Source organism: Myotis yumanensis, unplaced genomic scaffold (genome assembly GCF_028538775.1).
Source record: "Myotis yumanensis isolate MYYU_CA2020_CCGP unplaced genomic scaffold, mMyoYum1.0.hap1 SCAF_1, whole genome shotgun sequence".
NCBI lineage: Eukaryota > Metazoa > Chordata > Mammalia > Chiroptera > Vespertilionidae > Myotis > Myotis yumanensis.
In genome coordinates this window covers 71,906,739-71,923,271 of record NW_027223752.1, presented here as the reverse complement: position 1 = coordinate 71,923,271, position 16,533 = coordinate 71,906,739, and the positions used below count along the sequence as shown (strand labels likewise).

At 58.2% G+C, this 16,533-nt stretch overlaps 1 protein-coding gene and 1 long non-coding RNA gene across 2 annotated transcripts; one reads left to right on the top strand and one right to left on the bottom strand.

Moving 5' to 3' along the window:
* Positions 1-61: 61 nt before the first annotated feature.
* On the bottom strand, positions 62-5,292 carry LOC139016777 (uncharacterized). The gene is made up of 4 exons (XR_011472724.1): positions 4,918-5,292; positions 3,017-3,254; positions 1,210-1,324; positions 62-705 (listed from the first exon to the last, which is right to left on the bottom strand). It is a non-coding gene; the product is annotated as an uncharacterized lncRNA (long non-coding RNA).
* A 240-nt stretch (positions 5,293-5,532) lies between these two features.
* Positions 5,533-15,237, top strand: DLL4 (delta like canonical Notch ligand 4). The gene is made up of 11 exons (XM_070405005.1): positions 5,533-5,940; positions 6,050-6,319; positions 6,838-6,895; positions 7,945-8,211; positions 8,635-8,695; positions 8,777-8,907; positions 10,648-10,817; positions 10,971-11,190; positions 12,338-13,040; positions 13,542-13,650; positions 14,186-15,237. Exons 1-11 carry the CDS (start codon positions 5,875-5,877, stop codon positions 14,189-14,191), a joined length of 2,061 nt encoding a protein of 686 aa, XP_070261106.1. The 5' UTR covers positions 5,533-5,874; the 3' UTR covers positions 14,192-15,237.
* The last annotated feature ends 1,296 nt before the right edge of the window (positions 15,238-16,533 follow it).

Here is a 16,533-nt window from a genome sequence, read left to right as displayed (position 1 = left end):
CTTCCTTCCTACACCGTGAACAGGGGGCTCTCAGTTCAGGGGTCCTCAGCCTCTCCTCTCTTGAGCCCACTGTCTCTGCAGGCCAAAGCTGTTCTCATTGAGAAGAGAGGGCCCTGTCCACGTCAGTCACCACCTGCCCTGGAGTTTGGAGAAGACAAAGGAATTAGAGTATGGAGTTAGCCGAGGTCCTCAGGCTCCTGGGAACCTGGGAGAGAGAAGGTGGGAGGCCTTCCTGGTCTCAGAAGGAGCCAGAGGAGGCACTCTGACTCATGCGTAATGGTCTCACCCACTCAGACATCCTTTCTTTCTTTTTTTTTTTTTAAAAAGTATATTTTTATTGATTTCAGAGAGGAAGAGAAAGGGAGAGAGATAGAAACATCAATGATGAGAGAGAAACATCAATCAGCTGCCTCCTGTATGCCCCCTACTGGGGACTGAGTCTGCAACCCGGGCATGTGCCCCAACTGGGAATCCAATCGTCATAGGTCAATGCTCAACCACTGAGCCACACAGGCTGGCCTCAGATATCCTTTCCGTAGTATATTTGGGTCATGAGTCATGGACCAATGGACAGTCCAGCCCAGTCTGTGTGCCCTCTTGGTGACTTGGGGAGGGCAGAGCCTCCTGAGTGGCCAGCAGCCTCAATGACCAGAGAAGTTCAGAAGTTGGTTTCTTCCTCCTATACACCTCTGCTCTGAAACACCACTGTGAAGGACAAGGAGTATCAGCTTGAGACCTACATTTGGCCCTGGCCAGAGTGTCATTTTTGGAAGGCCAAGGCCATGGGCAATTAGTTCTCCCAAACCTTATCTCTTCCCCAAACCCATTCTTTAAAAAAAAAAAAAAAGAAAAGAAAAAGAAAAAAAAATATGTATATATATTGATTTCAGAGAGGAAGGGAGAGAGGGAGAGAGAGAATCATTAATTGGCTGCCTCCTGCACGCCCCCTACTGGAGATCAAGCCTGCAACCTGGGCATGTGCCCTCCACCGGAATCGAACCTGGGACCCTTCAGTCCACAGGCCAACTCTCTATCCACTGAGCCAAACCAATTAGGGATCCAAGCCCATTCTTAAAGCTCCAGTCTTTCCTCTCCAGCCAAGAACCTTGTCACACCCTCTTCCCACAAGTCTCTCATACTTGAGGTTTTCCACATGGCCCATCTCCTTTCTATGGACTTGGCTTTTCTCCCCCTCCCTCTCTCTCTCACCTTTTGCTGCTCTTGCCTCATCCCTTATGACTATCTTCAGCTCTTCTTTTTCTTTCCTTTGCTGTCAGGGACCTCCCCTCTACTCCAAGTCTGCCCCTGGCTGTCAGGATGTCACCTGTAAAAAAGGAAATTAATGTGTGTGTGTGTGTGTGTGTGTTTGCGGGGTGGAGGGGGTCCTGCAAATGCATAATCACCCTTCCAGGTCACTATCACTATGATCCTATTGTACAGATGAGAAAACAGAGGTGTAGAAGTAGAGTTAAAATACAAGCTCAAAATAAATGACTTTGGGGGGGGGGGAACAAGCCCAAGACCACATAGTTGGGAAGTGCCAAGGGCCAGGGCCATGCCATGCTGATGAACAGACTCATAGTAGGTTGGGGAGAGGCCTACTCTTGGCTCTGGCCAGAGTGTCATCGCACCTCAGCCCTCCCCATCTCCATCATGAAGATTCTTCTTCAGGACTGTGTTTCTCTGGTGCCCATGCCCCAGGTCCTAACCCTTCCTCTTCCTCACAGGGCTCCAACGCATCAGCTACTGCATTCTTCCTCTCCACTCCCCCGCAACCCCAAACACTGTGAAGCCCTTAACAAGTCCTCCAGGCCACCACCAAGTCATCATCTTCCTCCCTCCTCCAGCAGCTCAGGCCTGTCCTATGGGGAACCCACTCGGTACCGCGGGAAAGACCCAGAGCAGGCAGTTCCTTGTAGCGACTCCAGAGAGAAGCAAACCAGGCCCCGCGGGGGGCCGCTGGCCGAGCGGGAATCCCAGCCCTAACCACTGGGGGCCTCGAGGGGAGGGGCGAGGGCGGGAGGTGGTTCTGCGGCGGCATCTGTCCCCGGCTGGCGGGAAGCTGCTGCATTAAATTGTAAAATCGATTTATTGACCGGCAGGTGCGAGCGGCGGCAGATGGAGAGTAGCGCTGCCGGGGCGCATCTGCGGGGAGCGGCGGCATCGATCCCGGCCCCCTCCGAAACCCGTTGGTCTTGGTCTTTTCTCCTTGGCTTGCTCCCATTGGCAGGGCCAAGGTCCGCGGAACCGCGGCGCCTAAGTGTCTAGGGTGGCTCGGCTCCGTACCCTAACCTCCTCCTGGCCCCAAGGCCCAGGCTGCACCCCCACGGCTTGGCAGGCCCTGCCAGCCCCACTGCCCCAGTTGGCACGCGGCGGCCGGGCTGACGCGTGGCAGCGCCCTGCAGCAGATGAGGCACGCGCCGGCCTCATTTCAATGTGAATGGATCGAATGGAGCAGCCATGTGGCAGCAACAGTTTGCAAATCTCCCCGCCTTCTGTGCTGCTCCCCCGGCCGCCTCTCCCTGCTCGTGGCCCCTACTCTGGGCGACCGCAGAGGCACTCCTCAGGGCTTAAGTGCCCCGCCCAACCAAGCCTGCTCTCCGCCCCCGCCCCCCTGCTCTCCTACCTGGTGCCATTGGCCAGGGAGAACGCGGTCCCAGGGCTGGGGGAGGGGGTGGGGGTGGGGGTGGGGGTGGGCGAATAGGCTACCCAGTGGGGAGGGATCCCTGTCGTACCCCAGTAACCCGGGGTCAGCTTGAGGGCACGGCTGGAAGATAACCTTGGAGCTTCACGCTGGGGTGCGGGTTCTGCCTGCTGGGGGGCTTTGTGCAGCTGGCAAGCAGAGCGGGCTGCAGAAGCAGAAGGCCCCCCGAAGAGGAGGCTGTGGAGTCTTGCATGGAGCTGGGCCTCCACCGGGCTCCCGCTTGGTGCTGGGTAGGGTGGGGAACTGCAGCCCCGGCCGAGGTCTGCGGGGCCGGCGTCTGTCTACACATTGGCAAGGTCAGAAGACACCCACCTGGAGTCTTCTGTGATTTTCGGCCTCCCATCACCTCACAGCCTCCTGTTCCTGGGACCCCCAGGACTCACGTGTTGGGTTCTTCTGTCCACACGTTGGGAGTGGGAGAAAAGGGGGGGGGGAGCCCCAGCTGTGGAGGCTTCGAATTTCGGTTTCCTGCCCGAAGTCCGACCCTCTCCTGCTCAGCAAAATGGGCAAAGCTTGCCCGGCCAGTGTTGCTCAGTGGTTGAGCTTTGACCTACGAACCAGATCACAATTCCATTTTGGTTAGGGCATATGCCCGGGTTGCCAGCTCAATCCTCTGTAGGGGGCGTGCAGAAGGCAGCTGATCACTGATTCTCATCCATGTTTCTCTCTCTCCCCACCCCCCTTCCTCTCTGAAATCAATAAAAATGTATTTAATAAAAAAGTGGGCAAAGCTGGAGCTCAAGTGGGTACCAGAGCCGGCGGCAGAGTCCCGGTGGGATAATTCATCTCAAATAGGTGCTTCATCAGTGGCTTTCGCTGGTGATGTCTTTCCTTCTCAGGTGAGAGGATTCCTAGGTTTCTGGGATCCCTTGCATTTCCTGCCTCCGAGGAAAATGGTGATACTTTTGTTGGGTCTTTGTGTCCAAAGTGCTTTCGGACATATTAGTCCGATGTGCATGAGGACAGAGAGTGTTCCAGATCTACGCTACTAAGCAAATGCCTCCTGTAGGACTGGATGTCTCCCCTGACGGTCAGGCACATGCCAGCGCCAGAGAGGGTGGAAAGCCCACTTACCAGGCTGGCCGGGAGGCATGCCCCGGGCTCCCCCGCCCTGGGGCCTGGGGACGCCGCCTGCCCATAACCTACATTAACTCTGGAGCGCAGCCTGGGCCCATCTGCCGGCCCCCGCCCCACCTCGGTTCCCCACGCCAAACCCCTCGCGCCAGATGGTGGCTGGGAGGGGTGACCGTGCGTGGGGGACCCCGGAGCCCGTCTCTTCACCTCGCCCTTCCCCCAACCCACGCTCTCAACTTCTTGTTTCTCTCATCCTCCCCCCCCATCCTTCACCACCACCCCAAGTCAAAAAATCAGACCATGCTCGGCAAAGGCAGCTGTTGGGCTCCATTCCGAGCCCCCCTCAGCCTCTCCCGGGCCCGCGCCGCGTCCCTGCTCCCCCCGCCGCGATCTTATCGCCCGACGACAGCCATCGCTGTTCCGGAGGGCTGACAGCTGAAGCCACTGCCCCCCCCCCCTCCCCCCGCCCTCAGCGTCGGGGAGGTGGGGGGAAGAACGAGCGAGCGAGAGAGCAAGAGAGCGAGAGCGCGCGAGCGAGCTCTCCGCCCCCCCCCCCCGCCCCCCAGACTGGGAGAAGCCGGCCTTCCCCGCTCTAAGGCCTCCGGGGATCACGCAAGGTTCCGGGAAAGCAGCTGCACTGCCGCCGCTCGGAGAAGTGGGGCCGCCGGGGAAGCCGCAAAGGAGTGACGGGCGGCCTCCTGAAACTAAAACGAGCCCGAGGTTTCCAGTTCACTCTCCATCTCACCCTAGGAGCAAAGGACCGGGTCTGCCCGGCCTCGGCCCTTCACCTGGACTCGAATCAACTCTGGAGCCAGGAGAGTTCCTCTCTGCACCAGCGGAGCGTCAGGACGCGGGAGGGGCTGGCTGGGTTGGGGGGAGACGGTGGGCGCTGGCGCAGAAGCCGAACCCAGGTGAGGGGAGGCACTGGAGGTGGGGCCAGGCCCTCATTACCATACAGCTGATGCCCGCCCCGCTTCCACCTTGGGGACCACGCCCCCTCCCCCAGCTAGGCGACCACGCGTCTTCGGGCTGGCACGCGCCGAGCCCGACGGGGGAGGAGGGGAACAGAAGGGAACAGGCACGCGCTGGACACGCCCCCCCGTCTCCCCCCGCCCGCCACAAGGGAGGGACATACCCACCAGGTGGAGGGAGAGAGCTCTGAGCCTTTTGACGTTTGGCCCGAATCCAGGCGGTGAACAGCCACAGAGAGGGTCAATGCTCCCGCTGGCTTCCTCGCTGCGCCCGGGAGGCGTGGTGGGTGGGCGCTCCCGGATTGAGGCCCGATCAGGCGAGGGCTCCAGAAGCTCCATGAAGAAGCAGGAAATAGGAGTCCCTTAGCTCTGGTTTCGCTTTCCGGACATAAGTTCTTTTTACCTGCAGCAGGTGACTAGCGCTGGCCGCGGGACTCCCCCGCGTCTCCGCCCCCACTCCCGTTCCGGAATCACTCGCTCACCTCCCGTCCCATTCACCCCGGCCCTCCTCCTACTCTCCCACCGCCCGGGTCTCCGCGCTGAACTCCGTGATTGCGGAGAACAGGTCTCTCGGCACGCGCGGAGCTGGGGGACCCAGGGGCTAAGAACAGCGCGGATGGGCGGGGACCTGTGCCTGACTGGCTGGCGAGGAGGGGGAATGGCGGGGGCGGAGGCCCCCTCCCGGCGGCGCTGAGGCTGTAGCAGTTAGAGGCCGGGAGGGGAGGGGAGGGGAGAGTGACAGGCAAAGAGGAGAGGAGCCAATGTATATAAGGAAGGCTCCCGAGCGCGCAGGTTTCAGTAGCGGCGCTGAGCGCAGGCTGGGATCTCGAGGCCGAGAGCGGCAGCTCCAGCCGCCTCAGTGCAGAGGACGCGGGCACTAGCCGGCTTGCAGCCCCAGGATTAGCCAGAGGACACATCCTCAACGCGGCCGCCGCCCAGCCGTCCTCACCTGGATAACCTACCGCGGCAATTTGAGCGGACCTAGCGGGGAGCCGAGGCAGGAGGAATACTCCGAGCGGAGCCTGGCTTTTCAGAGACTCCTCCGCGAGTGGACGCACGGGGAGTCGGCGTCCCGAACCAAGCCAGCTTCAGGGCGGGCGGGTGGAGAGAGCGACGCCCCAGGGAATGGCAGCCGCCTCCAGTAGCGCGTCTGGTTGGGCGCTACTGTTGCTGGTGGCACTTTGTCAGCAGGTAACGTCCCGCGCCCCCTTCGCCCCCTCCCACCGCGCTCTGGGCCAGAGCCCGGGCGTCCACCGAGCTGACGGCTCCCCTCCCTCCTTCCCTGGTCCCTGTGCAATAGCGCGCGGCCGGCTCCGGAGTCTTCCAGCTGCAGCTGCAGGAGTTTGCCAACGATAAAGGCGTACTGGCCAGCGGGCTGCCCTGCGAACCTGGCTGCCGGACCTTCTTCCGCGTCTGCCTGAAGCATTTCCAAGCGGTCGTCTCGCCGGGGCCGTGCACCTTCGGCAGCGTCTCCACACCTGTGTTGGGCACCAACTCCTTCGTGGTCCGGGACGACAGTAGCGGCGGAGGACGCAACCCTCTCCAGTTGCCTTTCAATTTCACCTGGCCGGTGAGCACAGCCTGGGCGCACTGGGAGGTCACGAAAACCAAGAGGTGGCGGGGGGGGGGGGGGGGGGGGGAGTGGTCCCTGAGACCAAAGCCTTCTCCCCAGATTTCCTTGCTCCCCTACGAAACAAAACAAGAAGCGGTCTCTTCTGATCCTTTCTTTCGACTCTCTCCTGGGACCTCATCCTTTGAAAGGCTCTCCCCAGTCTCCCTTTCCCAGTTCTACACCCTCTCTTCTCCCAGTTCTTGGGATATGATTTTTATCATCCTCGTGCGTCCCCCGCCTCCGAAAGGCTCTCGGGTACATTCCCCCCATCCTTCAACCCTCCTCCTACCCGGGGTTCTCCTCTCGCCTTTCGTGCTCGCGCGCGATGCTGTGCGCAGACCCGTTAGGTTGACCCGGGCGCAGTAACTGTATCCTGCAATTAAATTAATTAAACCGGCTGCCACAAGGCACCCCACCACCCCCGTGCTCATCTCGCTATCTCTCTGCCTCCCCCTCCCGCTCCGTCCGCTTCCCAGGGCACCTTCTCACTCATCATCGAAGCTTGGCACGCGCCTGGAGACGACCTGGGGCCAGGTGAGTAGCTTGCTCCGCTGCCACAGGGGGGCGACACGGCGCAGCGCCGAAAGAGTTAACCTGTAATAATAGGCGGGGGAAGTGCGGGGTGAGGGGGTGGGGGGCCGGACGCGGAGCTCGGCCGGCCCGGGAGCTGCGCCCCGCGCTGGACGCTCGGATTCCGCCCGCTGCCTGGACTCGGAGCACAATTGCGTTTCCTGCGGGTTATTTTTGGCGTGGGAACGCGGGGAGCGCGGCGGTGAGAAAGGCCGAAGCTGCCAGCGCCGCTGACGGGCCCCTTCCTGTATTTTACACCTTTCGCGAATTCCGCTCCTTTGGAAAGGGAATAATGGCTTTGGGATGTTGTTCTGACACAGAGGAAAAGGATATTTCAGCAGCACAACAATTCTCACTTTGAAAAGGAAAAAGAAAAGCATTACCCATCTCTGAGGGCAGAACCCCTGGATGGGCACCCGAGGACCCCTTGCTCCCAGGGTCCTCTCTACAGAGAGCTTTTCTTTTTCTTTTTTTTTTCTTTTCTTTCTTTCTGTATTTTTTTTTCTTTTCCATTTTGACCTCTTTTCCTCTTTCCCCTGCCTATCTGCTTCCAGAACACTAGGATATCTTAACATCCTTCTATTGTCCCCCTTTTGTTTTTTTTAAATATTTTTATTGATTTCAGAGAGGAAGGGAGAGGTAGAGAGAGATAGAAACATCAATGATGAGAAAGAATCATTGATGGGCTGCCTCCTGCACACCCCTTACTGGGGATCAAGCCCGCAACCCAGGCATGTGCCCTTGACTGGAATTGAACCCGGGACCCTTCAGTCTGCAGGTTGATGCTCTATCCACTGAGCAAAACGGGCTAGGGCTATTGTCCCCCTTTTGAATAGTGTCAGGCCCCCTGCACATGCACACACACGGGGCAGCTAAGAAGTGGGACCCTTGGATTCCTTTGGACTGTGCTTGCTGGCAGAGGGGGGTCATCTGGACAACTGGTTTGATCCAGCAGTTGCTGGCACCCTTGGGGACAGGCTGCCCTTCCTTGACCTGGCCCTCTGCCCCTTCAGAGGCCATGCCACCAAACGCGCTCATCAGCAAGATCACCATCCAGGGCTCCCTAGCTGTGGGCCAGAACTGGTTATTGGATGAGCAGACCGACCCTCTCCCAACAAGGCTGCGCTACTCTTACCGGGTCATCTGCAGTGACAACTACTATGGGGACAGCTGCTCACGCCTGTGCAAGAAGCGCAATGACCACTTCGGCCACTACGTGTGCCAGCCAGATGGCAGCCTGGCCTGTCTGCCGGGCTGGACTGGGGAGTACTGCGAACAGCGTAAGCAGCCAAGCTCTCTGCGTTTGCCTGGAGGGGGGTCCCCTGAGCAAAAAAAATTTTAAAAAAATGGTGTCTTCTCCTCACAGCCTGCCTGTCTCACAGAGCAGGTCCGGGATGCCCACTAGCTGGGCCTCAGGAACAGCTGGGGATGCTTAGGACAGGTTTGGGCTCAGAACTGTCTCTTCTGAGTGCTCCTCCCCATTGTGCCAAGCCTAGAAGGATCCCATTATTGCATTCCATCCAGCCTGGATTCTCCTTCCCTGTGCCACCGGTTCCTTTTAAGACACCCATGGCTCCTCGGAGAGGCCAGGAGTGGGAAATGAGCCCAGGAGAGCTGGGGGCACCCCCAAGGCCAGGAGAGGGAGAGTGGGCTTCAGGGGCGTTGGCACCCCACCCTCACCCAGCGCTGTTTTCTTTCCTCAGCTGTCTGCCTTTCTGGCTGTCATGAACAGAACGGCTACTGCAGCAAGCCGGCGGAGTGCATGTGAGTAGGGGACAGGAAGTGGGAAGGGGACATCCCCGGGCCAGGCCCTCAGCTCACCTCAGCCTCCCTTTTGTGTCACAGCTGCCGCCCAGGCTGGCAGGGCCGACTGTGCAACGAATGCATCCCCCACAATGGCTGTCGCCATGGCACTTGCACCACCCCCTGGCAATGTACCTGTGACGAGGGTTGGGGTGGCCTGTTCTGTGACCAAGGTGAGTGAGGGCAAAGAGAGGATGCAGAGGGGGTGGGAGAGATGGGCAAGGAGTGGGAACCAGAGTTACCACCTGGACCCTTCTTACTTGGTGACCGCTGAGCTGGCTTTCCCCTTATCCTTCAAGGACCGTGGGGCTTTCAAGGATCTTTACAACTGGCCTAGAATAAGATGGGGGTGCTTCTTCCTCCGCTGCTGAGGAGGCAGGGTGGCTGGAGAAGCCAGGAGGGTGACAAATGGATAGCCTGGAGGTTGCACTCATAAATTCTAGGAAGGCCATGCCCTGATGGGTGTGGCTCAGTTGGTTGAGCATGGTCCCAAGCACTGAGAAGTCGCAGTCAGGGCACATGTGCGGGTTGTGGACTCTATCTCCAGTAGGGGCGTTCAGAAGGCAGGCCATCCATGTTCCTCTTTCATAGATGTTTCTCTCTCTTTCTCCTTCTTCTTTCCTCTCTCTCTAAAATCAATAAAAACATTTTTTTAAAAAATTCTAGTAAGGCCATATAGAGAGAGGGATGCTGGGCTTAGTTCCTCTTTCTACCGCAGTTACCTATTAACCCCCTAAGTGTTTGCTTACCTGCCGGGGCTGTTTGAGCAGTTCTCCCCTAAACAGCTGCCTGGTGAGGTGTGCCCACCAGCTGCCCGGAGGCTGTGTGAGCTGGGCCTCTGGGTGGAGTGGCATCTAACTGACTTTTCAGTGTGGGCAGAAACAGTCGCCCTTGTTCATCCTCAGTTGCACTTGCCAGGCAGCTGCCTGAGCCCACACTGTCTCTTCCTGGTGTTTGGCGGGTCTGGTCACTCTTCTGGCTGTACTGGGGTCTGCCAGCTCCAGCTTTGGAGGAGGGATCCTTTATCTCTTTCATCCTGGGAGCCAGCTGCAGCATGGGCCTCCCATTTTCAGGGGCAAATGGGGTGGCTGCTGCCATGGAAACACCAGCACAAGTCTGGGTAGGGTGGGCAGAGGGCTTGCCAGGATAGAAAGAACTTGCCTAGGCCCCGACTAGCTGGCATCAAGGGCTTGGAATTCAGCCCCTGTATTCTTTGTGGGTGTGTTGCTTTCTACCCCTCCCCCTTCCAAACACACACACACACACACACACACACACACACACACACACGCCTGCCCACTCTCTTTCCTCTGCCCACATTTGCTCACAGGTGACACAGTCATGTATTCATCACATGCAAATACAGCCCTCACAGTCCCAATATTTGTTCTGTCTGGTTCTCCCTCCCTGTCCTTCCCGAATAAAAAAACAAACACTTACATTTCAAAATACCCTCATAATGAATTCCCCTTAGAAAAATGCCCGGTCACTCCCTATGGCGGCTCTCGCCACCCCTCTCTACCATTTCCACCTGTTAGATATTAACCCCTCCTTCCAGGTTCAGCTCGGTCTCCCCTCCTCCATGAAGCCTTTTCTGACTTCCTCCTAAACACGTGGCCAGGCCGTCCACTCCTCTTCCTTCCCTACATTCCGCCCTGCTTGCCGGTGTTTGTGAGCTTGCCTGGCAGGCAGTGGTCACCTGTGTTTTTCAACTTTGATTGGTTGCACTGGCCAAGGGTACATTGAGGTGCTTCAATACAGGATTCATTGCGGGAGGAGGAAGGGTGTTTGGGCCTCGAAGACTGAGTTGAAACCTCTGGGCCAAACGTAGGCAGTGAACTTACACTACAAGAAGCCTGGAGGTGGGGATGATTCCCTGGCTCTGCTCAGCTGGTTGGTTCCTGTCTCTACAGATCTCAACTATTGCACCCATCACTCCCCGTGCAAGAACGGGGCCACGTGCTCTAACAGCGGGCAGCGGAGCTACACCTGCACCTGTCGTCCAGGCTACACTGGTGTGGACTGTGAGCTGAAGCTCAGCGAGTGTGACGGCAACCCCTGTCGCAACGGAGGCAGCTGTAAGGTGAGGCCCAGGCAGAGGTCTGGCCGGGGTGGTTCCCAGGCATTCTCACTCCCGGTGGCCATAGGCAGGCATTGTGGGCGTGCGGGAGCTAACCCCCAGCCACACATTCCTGCCCCGGAGTCTGACTTTGGCCCTTTTCTGGTGTCTCTCCAGGACCAGGAGGATGGCTACCACTGCTTATGTCCCCCGGGCTACTATGGCTTGCACTGTGAGCACAGCACCCTGAGCTGTGCGAACTCCCCTTGCTTCAATGGGGGCTCCTGCCGGGAGCGCAACCAGGGGACCAGCTATGCCTGTGAATGCCCTCCCAACTTCACTGGCTCCAACTGCGAGAAGAAAGTGGACAGGTGTACCAGCAACCCGTGTGCCAATGGTGCGTCTTTTTGTCTTGCTAACTCGGTATACCCGCCCTGGGGACAACAGAGCCTTCTGGTGAGGGAGTGTCAGGAGAGGAGAGAGGCCTTGTCTGTCACTCCAGGCGGGCTGACACGGGTCCCCTTTTGCTCTGGGTGGTGACGAGCTTGCTTGATCAGCTGGGTAGCTTTGGAAGAGGAGCAGGTTAGCAGTGGGTGCAGACCTTAGGAGAAGGAGTAGTGTATATCCTGAGTGGCTCCTATTCCTATTCCCATCAGAGCCCTGTCCCTGCTGGGGTGGCCTCTAACCCTTCTCAGGAAGTCCTGGGCTAGAGAAAGGGACGTTGGAGGCCTCCTGTCCCTCCTCAGCAGGGAGGCTGGTGAGGTTGGAGCCCTGCTCCTGAAGACCTCACCTTGCCGCATGACCACATGAGCCTGGTGTGGCACAAAGCACCTAGAATGTTCAGCATCTTTGGGATGCAAAGCATGCTGGGTATCTGTCTCCTTGGCTCCCTGGTGACTTTCCTGAGGCAGGCGCACTGTGACTGGGAGAAGCCCCAGGAGCTGGAAAGGAGTTGGAAGGCTGAGATGGCGTCTGCTATCTGGCTGATCACTCAGTTAATTCCCTGGAGCCACAGTTTCTTCGACACCGAATGGGAAATTTAATACCTATCCTCTGTCTTTCACGTGGTTGTGAAGATTAGATGAAACCATGATAATTACATTTCTTTGAACATTTACTATACACCAGGCACATCTTCCTGCCCTCAGGCATCATCCCACCTAACCCTCCGAGATCTCCTGTGGCGGGGATAGCATTAGACTCCAATTTAACAAATAAGGAAACGGAGGCTTAGAATAAGGTACAGCAACAGGTGCCAGATCCACAGCTAGAGACAGCTAAGGTTCAAACCCAAGCTCATCTGTCTGATTCTACCATAAAGCTCTGTGAGATGCTAGTAATTTTTAGACATGAGCCCATGAAGACGTAGCAGCCAGGGTCACCTCAACTCCAGGTCTCCAGACTCTTCGGGCAGCGCTCCTCAGCGTGGGCGCTGCGACACGGGGGCAGAAGGACCCGAGCTCGCTCCCGGGACGGAGCACTCACCCTCTGCACCAGAGGGGCTCCCAGGCGATGGCTGACTTGTGCCGTGTGTGTACCTACAGGCGGCCAGTGTCTGAACCGAGATCCGAACCGCATATGCCGCTGCCGTCCCGGATTCACAGGCACCCACTGTGAGCTCCACATCAGCGACTGTGCCCGCAGCCCTTGTGCCCACGGCGGCACCTGCCATGACCTGAAGAGCGGGCTCATGTGCACCTGCCCCGCCGGCTTCTCTGGCCGGCTCTGTGAGGTGCGGTCCCCCGGCGACGCCTGCGCCTCCGGACCCTGCTTCAACGGGGCCACCTGCTACCCCGGCCGCTCCCCCGACAGCTTCGTCTGCAACTGCCCCTACGGCTTCGTGGGTAGCCGCTGCGAGTTCCCTGTGAGCATGCCACCCAGCTTCCCCTGGGTGGCTGTCTCCCTGGGCGTGGGGCTGGTGGTGGTGCTGGTGCTGCTGGGCATGGTGGCCGTGGCTGTGCGGCAGCTGCGGCTTCGGCGGCCGGACGACGGCAGCAGGGAGGCCATGAACAACCTGTCAGACTTCCAAAAGGACAACCTGATCCCCGCCGCCCAGCTCAAGAACACAAACCAGAAGAAGGAGCTGGAAGTAGACTGTGGCCTGGACAAGTCCAACTGTGGCAAACAGCAGAACCACACATTGGACTATAATCTGGCCCCAGGACCCCTGGGGCGGGGGACCCTGCTGGGGAAGTATTCCCACAGTGACAAGAGCTTAGGGGAGAAGGCGCCCCTGCGGTTACACAGGTGAGCAGCACCTGGAGGCCCAGGGCCTGGCCACAGGCCCCTAGTGGTCCTGTCTGGGCTCCCTCAGGACAGGTCGGAGGCTGGCACCGGGCCTTTGACTGCTTTTTAGCAAACGGGGTTTTGCTACTGATTTTCCAACAAAAGTCCTGCCAGGGGTCTTTGCCCCTCCCTCACATTCATTCATTCGTTCATTCACAATGTCAAGTGCCCACATTGTGTATCTTGTGACTTCCAGCTTTCTCTGCCATGGCAGGCCTCTAGTGGCAATGCTGGCTTTGCCGGGCCTGAGACGCTCCGATAAGATTGGGGTCCTGTGGCTCTCTTAGGGGCCTGTTCCCACCTGTCCTCCAGGCTAATGTTGGGCATCCCCAGTCCTGTGTCTTCTCCCAGAGCCACTCATGCCAGTGCCCTTTGGCGCTCCAGGGTCCAGGTTGGTGCCCCCACCCTTCCCCCAGCCCTCTCCCCGTACCTCCCTCAGCGACCTGTCTTGTGTTCCCTTAGTGAAAAGCCAGAGTGTCGGATATCAGCGATATGCTCCCCCAGGGACTCCATGTATCAGTCCGTGTGTTTGATATCAGAGGAGAGGAACGAATGTGTCATTGCCACAGAGGTGAGTGCTGGGCTCGCCTGTCCTTCCAGTGTGGCCCTGCCTGCCTTTTGGGGGATGGGAAAGTGGCCTGGTTACTCCTGACCTCAGGGGCCACTCCGGGGTGGGTCAGGACCCTTCCTTGGCAGGCCAGGTTCAGTGGCTCTTGGGTCCCTGCTAGTCTCGTTGAAACAGAGGGTGTGAAACAGGAGCCGTGCTGGTGAGCCCAGCCTGGTCTCTTCCTGCTGTGTTAGTGCTGGGCTGGGCAGCCGTGGCACCCGGCCAGCTCCCAGGCACTGCTTCCCAGCTGCTGGTGGGTGAGGGTGGTTGCCTTGTGCCCCTCCTGCCCCTTCTCCCTGGCTTCCTCCATCGGCCCACTTAAGAGCACAGGCTCCCAGGCAGGTGCTTGTGCTGGGACAGAAGATCAGGGGGGCCTGCCCTCCCTTCCCTTCACCCCATCTGCCCTATTGGCTTCTCCCAGGGAGGCCCAGGGCAGCCATGGAGGGAGGGCGTTGTACGCCAGGGTAACCCACTCTCCCACTCTCCACATGCTCCCCAGGTATAAGGAGAAGCCTCCCAGGACATTCCAGCTTTGCCCAGCAGCTGGACCTTCCTTCTGCATTGTTTACATTGCATCCTGGATGGGACATTTTTAATATGCAACGTGCTGCTCTCAGGAGGAAGACGGAATGGCATGAACTGGACAGACTGTGAACTTGCCAAGAGATGCAGTACCTTCCACACCTTTGGGTGTCTGTCTGGCATCAGATTGGCAGCCGCACAGCCAGGGGAACCGAGAAGAGGAGAGGTGCCACTGGGACCTGCCCTGCCAGCAGTGGCCTTCAGAGGGCTCCTTTGGAGTCTGGCCTGTTTTCCAGAGGGAGTGGCAGTGGTCCCGTAGGGCCCGGAGCTGCTGCGGCCTCCACTGGCATCTGTGTTTCCAAAAGTGCCTTTGGCCCAGGCTCCATGGTGACAGCTGGGTCCCAATCAGAGAGGAGAGAGGAGGCCAGTAAGGGCAGGGCCATCCGTGGGCCAGGAAACCACCAGGTGTGGCTGTTGGCAGGGGTTGCCCTGCAGGTGAGGTGAGCACCCAAAGTGGGAGGAGCACTTTCTGCCCATGTGCCTCCAATGGCTGCGTTTGGGCTGTCTTCATAACACCACCCAGCCGCTCCCTGGGCAGGCCCACTGGGTGAGAATGTTGGTAAGCCTTACCTGGCTTCTACAGCCTCTGGTTTTGGGTGCCTCTGGGCTCCTGTGAGCAGACAGGTGGAGGGCCAGTCAGGGGTGCCGGGCCTAACTAGGGAGCTCAGGGCAGCGATGTTGGAAATCCCAGGAGGGAGAAATTGGGTTGTCACCACCCAGGCCCTTTCCTCCCTCAGGCCCATTCCTATGGCCTTGAGTCTGAGCTCTCCCCATGCCCACTACTGCCCCTAGTGGATCTTCAGAAATCAATAATATGAGTTTTTATTTTGTTTGTTTTTTTGTAGTTTATTTTGGAGTCTAGTATTTCGATAATTTAAGAATCAGAAGCACTGACATTTCTACATTTTATAACATTATTTTGTATATAATGTGTATTTATAATATGGAACAGATGTGTATAGGAGTTTATTACTTCTTGGGTCCTGTCTTTGTGATGGCCGAGTGGGAATGCTGTCCCCGTCCTCTCTGATTCCCCTTCCCATACTGCTGCCAGCTGCTCCACCAGAACCCCTGGGCCCTGTGCATACACTGGGGCCTGGCCTGCTGTGCTCCAGGCGCTTGTCCCCTTCTAGTTCTTGGGAAGCCTGGCCTCACCCATCTAGTCCCAGCCCCGACCAGTCTTCCCTGCCTGATGGTTGGAGGCTGTCTGCAGCTCTCCATCCTCCTTATGCTCCCAGCATTCCTTGGGTGATATGCCCTCTGACCTAAATCTGTCCCTTTTTTCTCTCAAGTCTGAAAAAGCTCATGGGCTCCAAAGTCAGCCTGGGGGATATAGGAATTTGGGGGAAGAGGACAATCCTGCCTGTTTTCCTCTCTTTGAAAGGATTCTGTTGTTGGAGAATGGAGTCTCTGAACCATGGTGACATCGGGGTCCCTCTTCCTGCCAATGCAGGGTTTTCGATGGACTGGCACCTACTCTTTTTCAGCCCCGTAGGGCACTGGTCTTGGGGGAGGGGCGCTTTGCCTTGGCCTGTCCTCCTTGCAGCTGGACAAGAGAGCTGAGTCTGGGCACCTGGTCAGCAGGGAGGGGAGGAAGAGAAGAGGGCGGCCTTCCTGAGTCCAGGTTTCTGTGGCTGAGACACTAATGAGGGAGTTGCCAGTTTCAACTTCATGCCTCGTTTCCTCTAAGGTGCAGAACGGTCGTAGGCTGCCGCCGTCCTCTTTTTACAGCCACAGATATACCCCATGGAGAGCAAATGATGGAAAAAAAAAAAGCCATTGACAAAAAGCTGAGCAGATGCTCCCAGCCCTCAGCCTGTCCACAGTAGGCAAAAGAGGCCCGCCAGATGCTCCCAGTGGAGTCCCAGTATATGCAGTGCTACTTGCCTTCCTTTTCCTCCTTCTCCTGCCACACACACAGCATGCCTGTTCCTGGTCTGGGTGCCTACGCCAGAGACCCGGGAGCCAGAGACCTAGGCTCATCTCACTCCCTGCACGCACAGGCTCCACGCCTCGCTCATTGGTCCCTGTTCCCTTGTTGCACACACAGGGTATCAAACAGGAAAGCATTCAGGGAACCGTTCCCACAGCCTGAGCCGGCAGCAGGGGGAAGAACAACACGACCTCACTCTTCCTGCCCAAAATGAAACAGGAAAGCGGCTCCCGGACCCTGGGGGGGCGGGGGGAAACTGGGCTGGGACACGCAGGCCAGATGACGAGGCTCCCATGTGGGGGACAGGTAGGACACCCGCAAGCCTGCACGTC

Bases quoted from the DNA above. Each gene is read 5' to 3' on its own strand.
- DLL4 (XM_070405005.1), top strand. From the start codon at position 5,875: ATGGCAGCCGCCTCCAGTAGCGCGTCTGGTTGGGCGCTACTGTTGCTG. The intron at 8,696-8,776 runs GTGAGTAGGGGA...TTTGTGTCACAG, and splicing joins AGCAAGCCGGCGGAGTGCAT to CTGCCGCCCAGGCTGGCAGG. The intron at 10,818-10,970 runs GTGAGGCCCAGG...GTGTCTCTCCAG, and splicing joins GCAACGGAGGCAGCTGTAAG to GACCAGGAGGATGGCTACCA.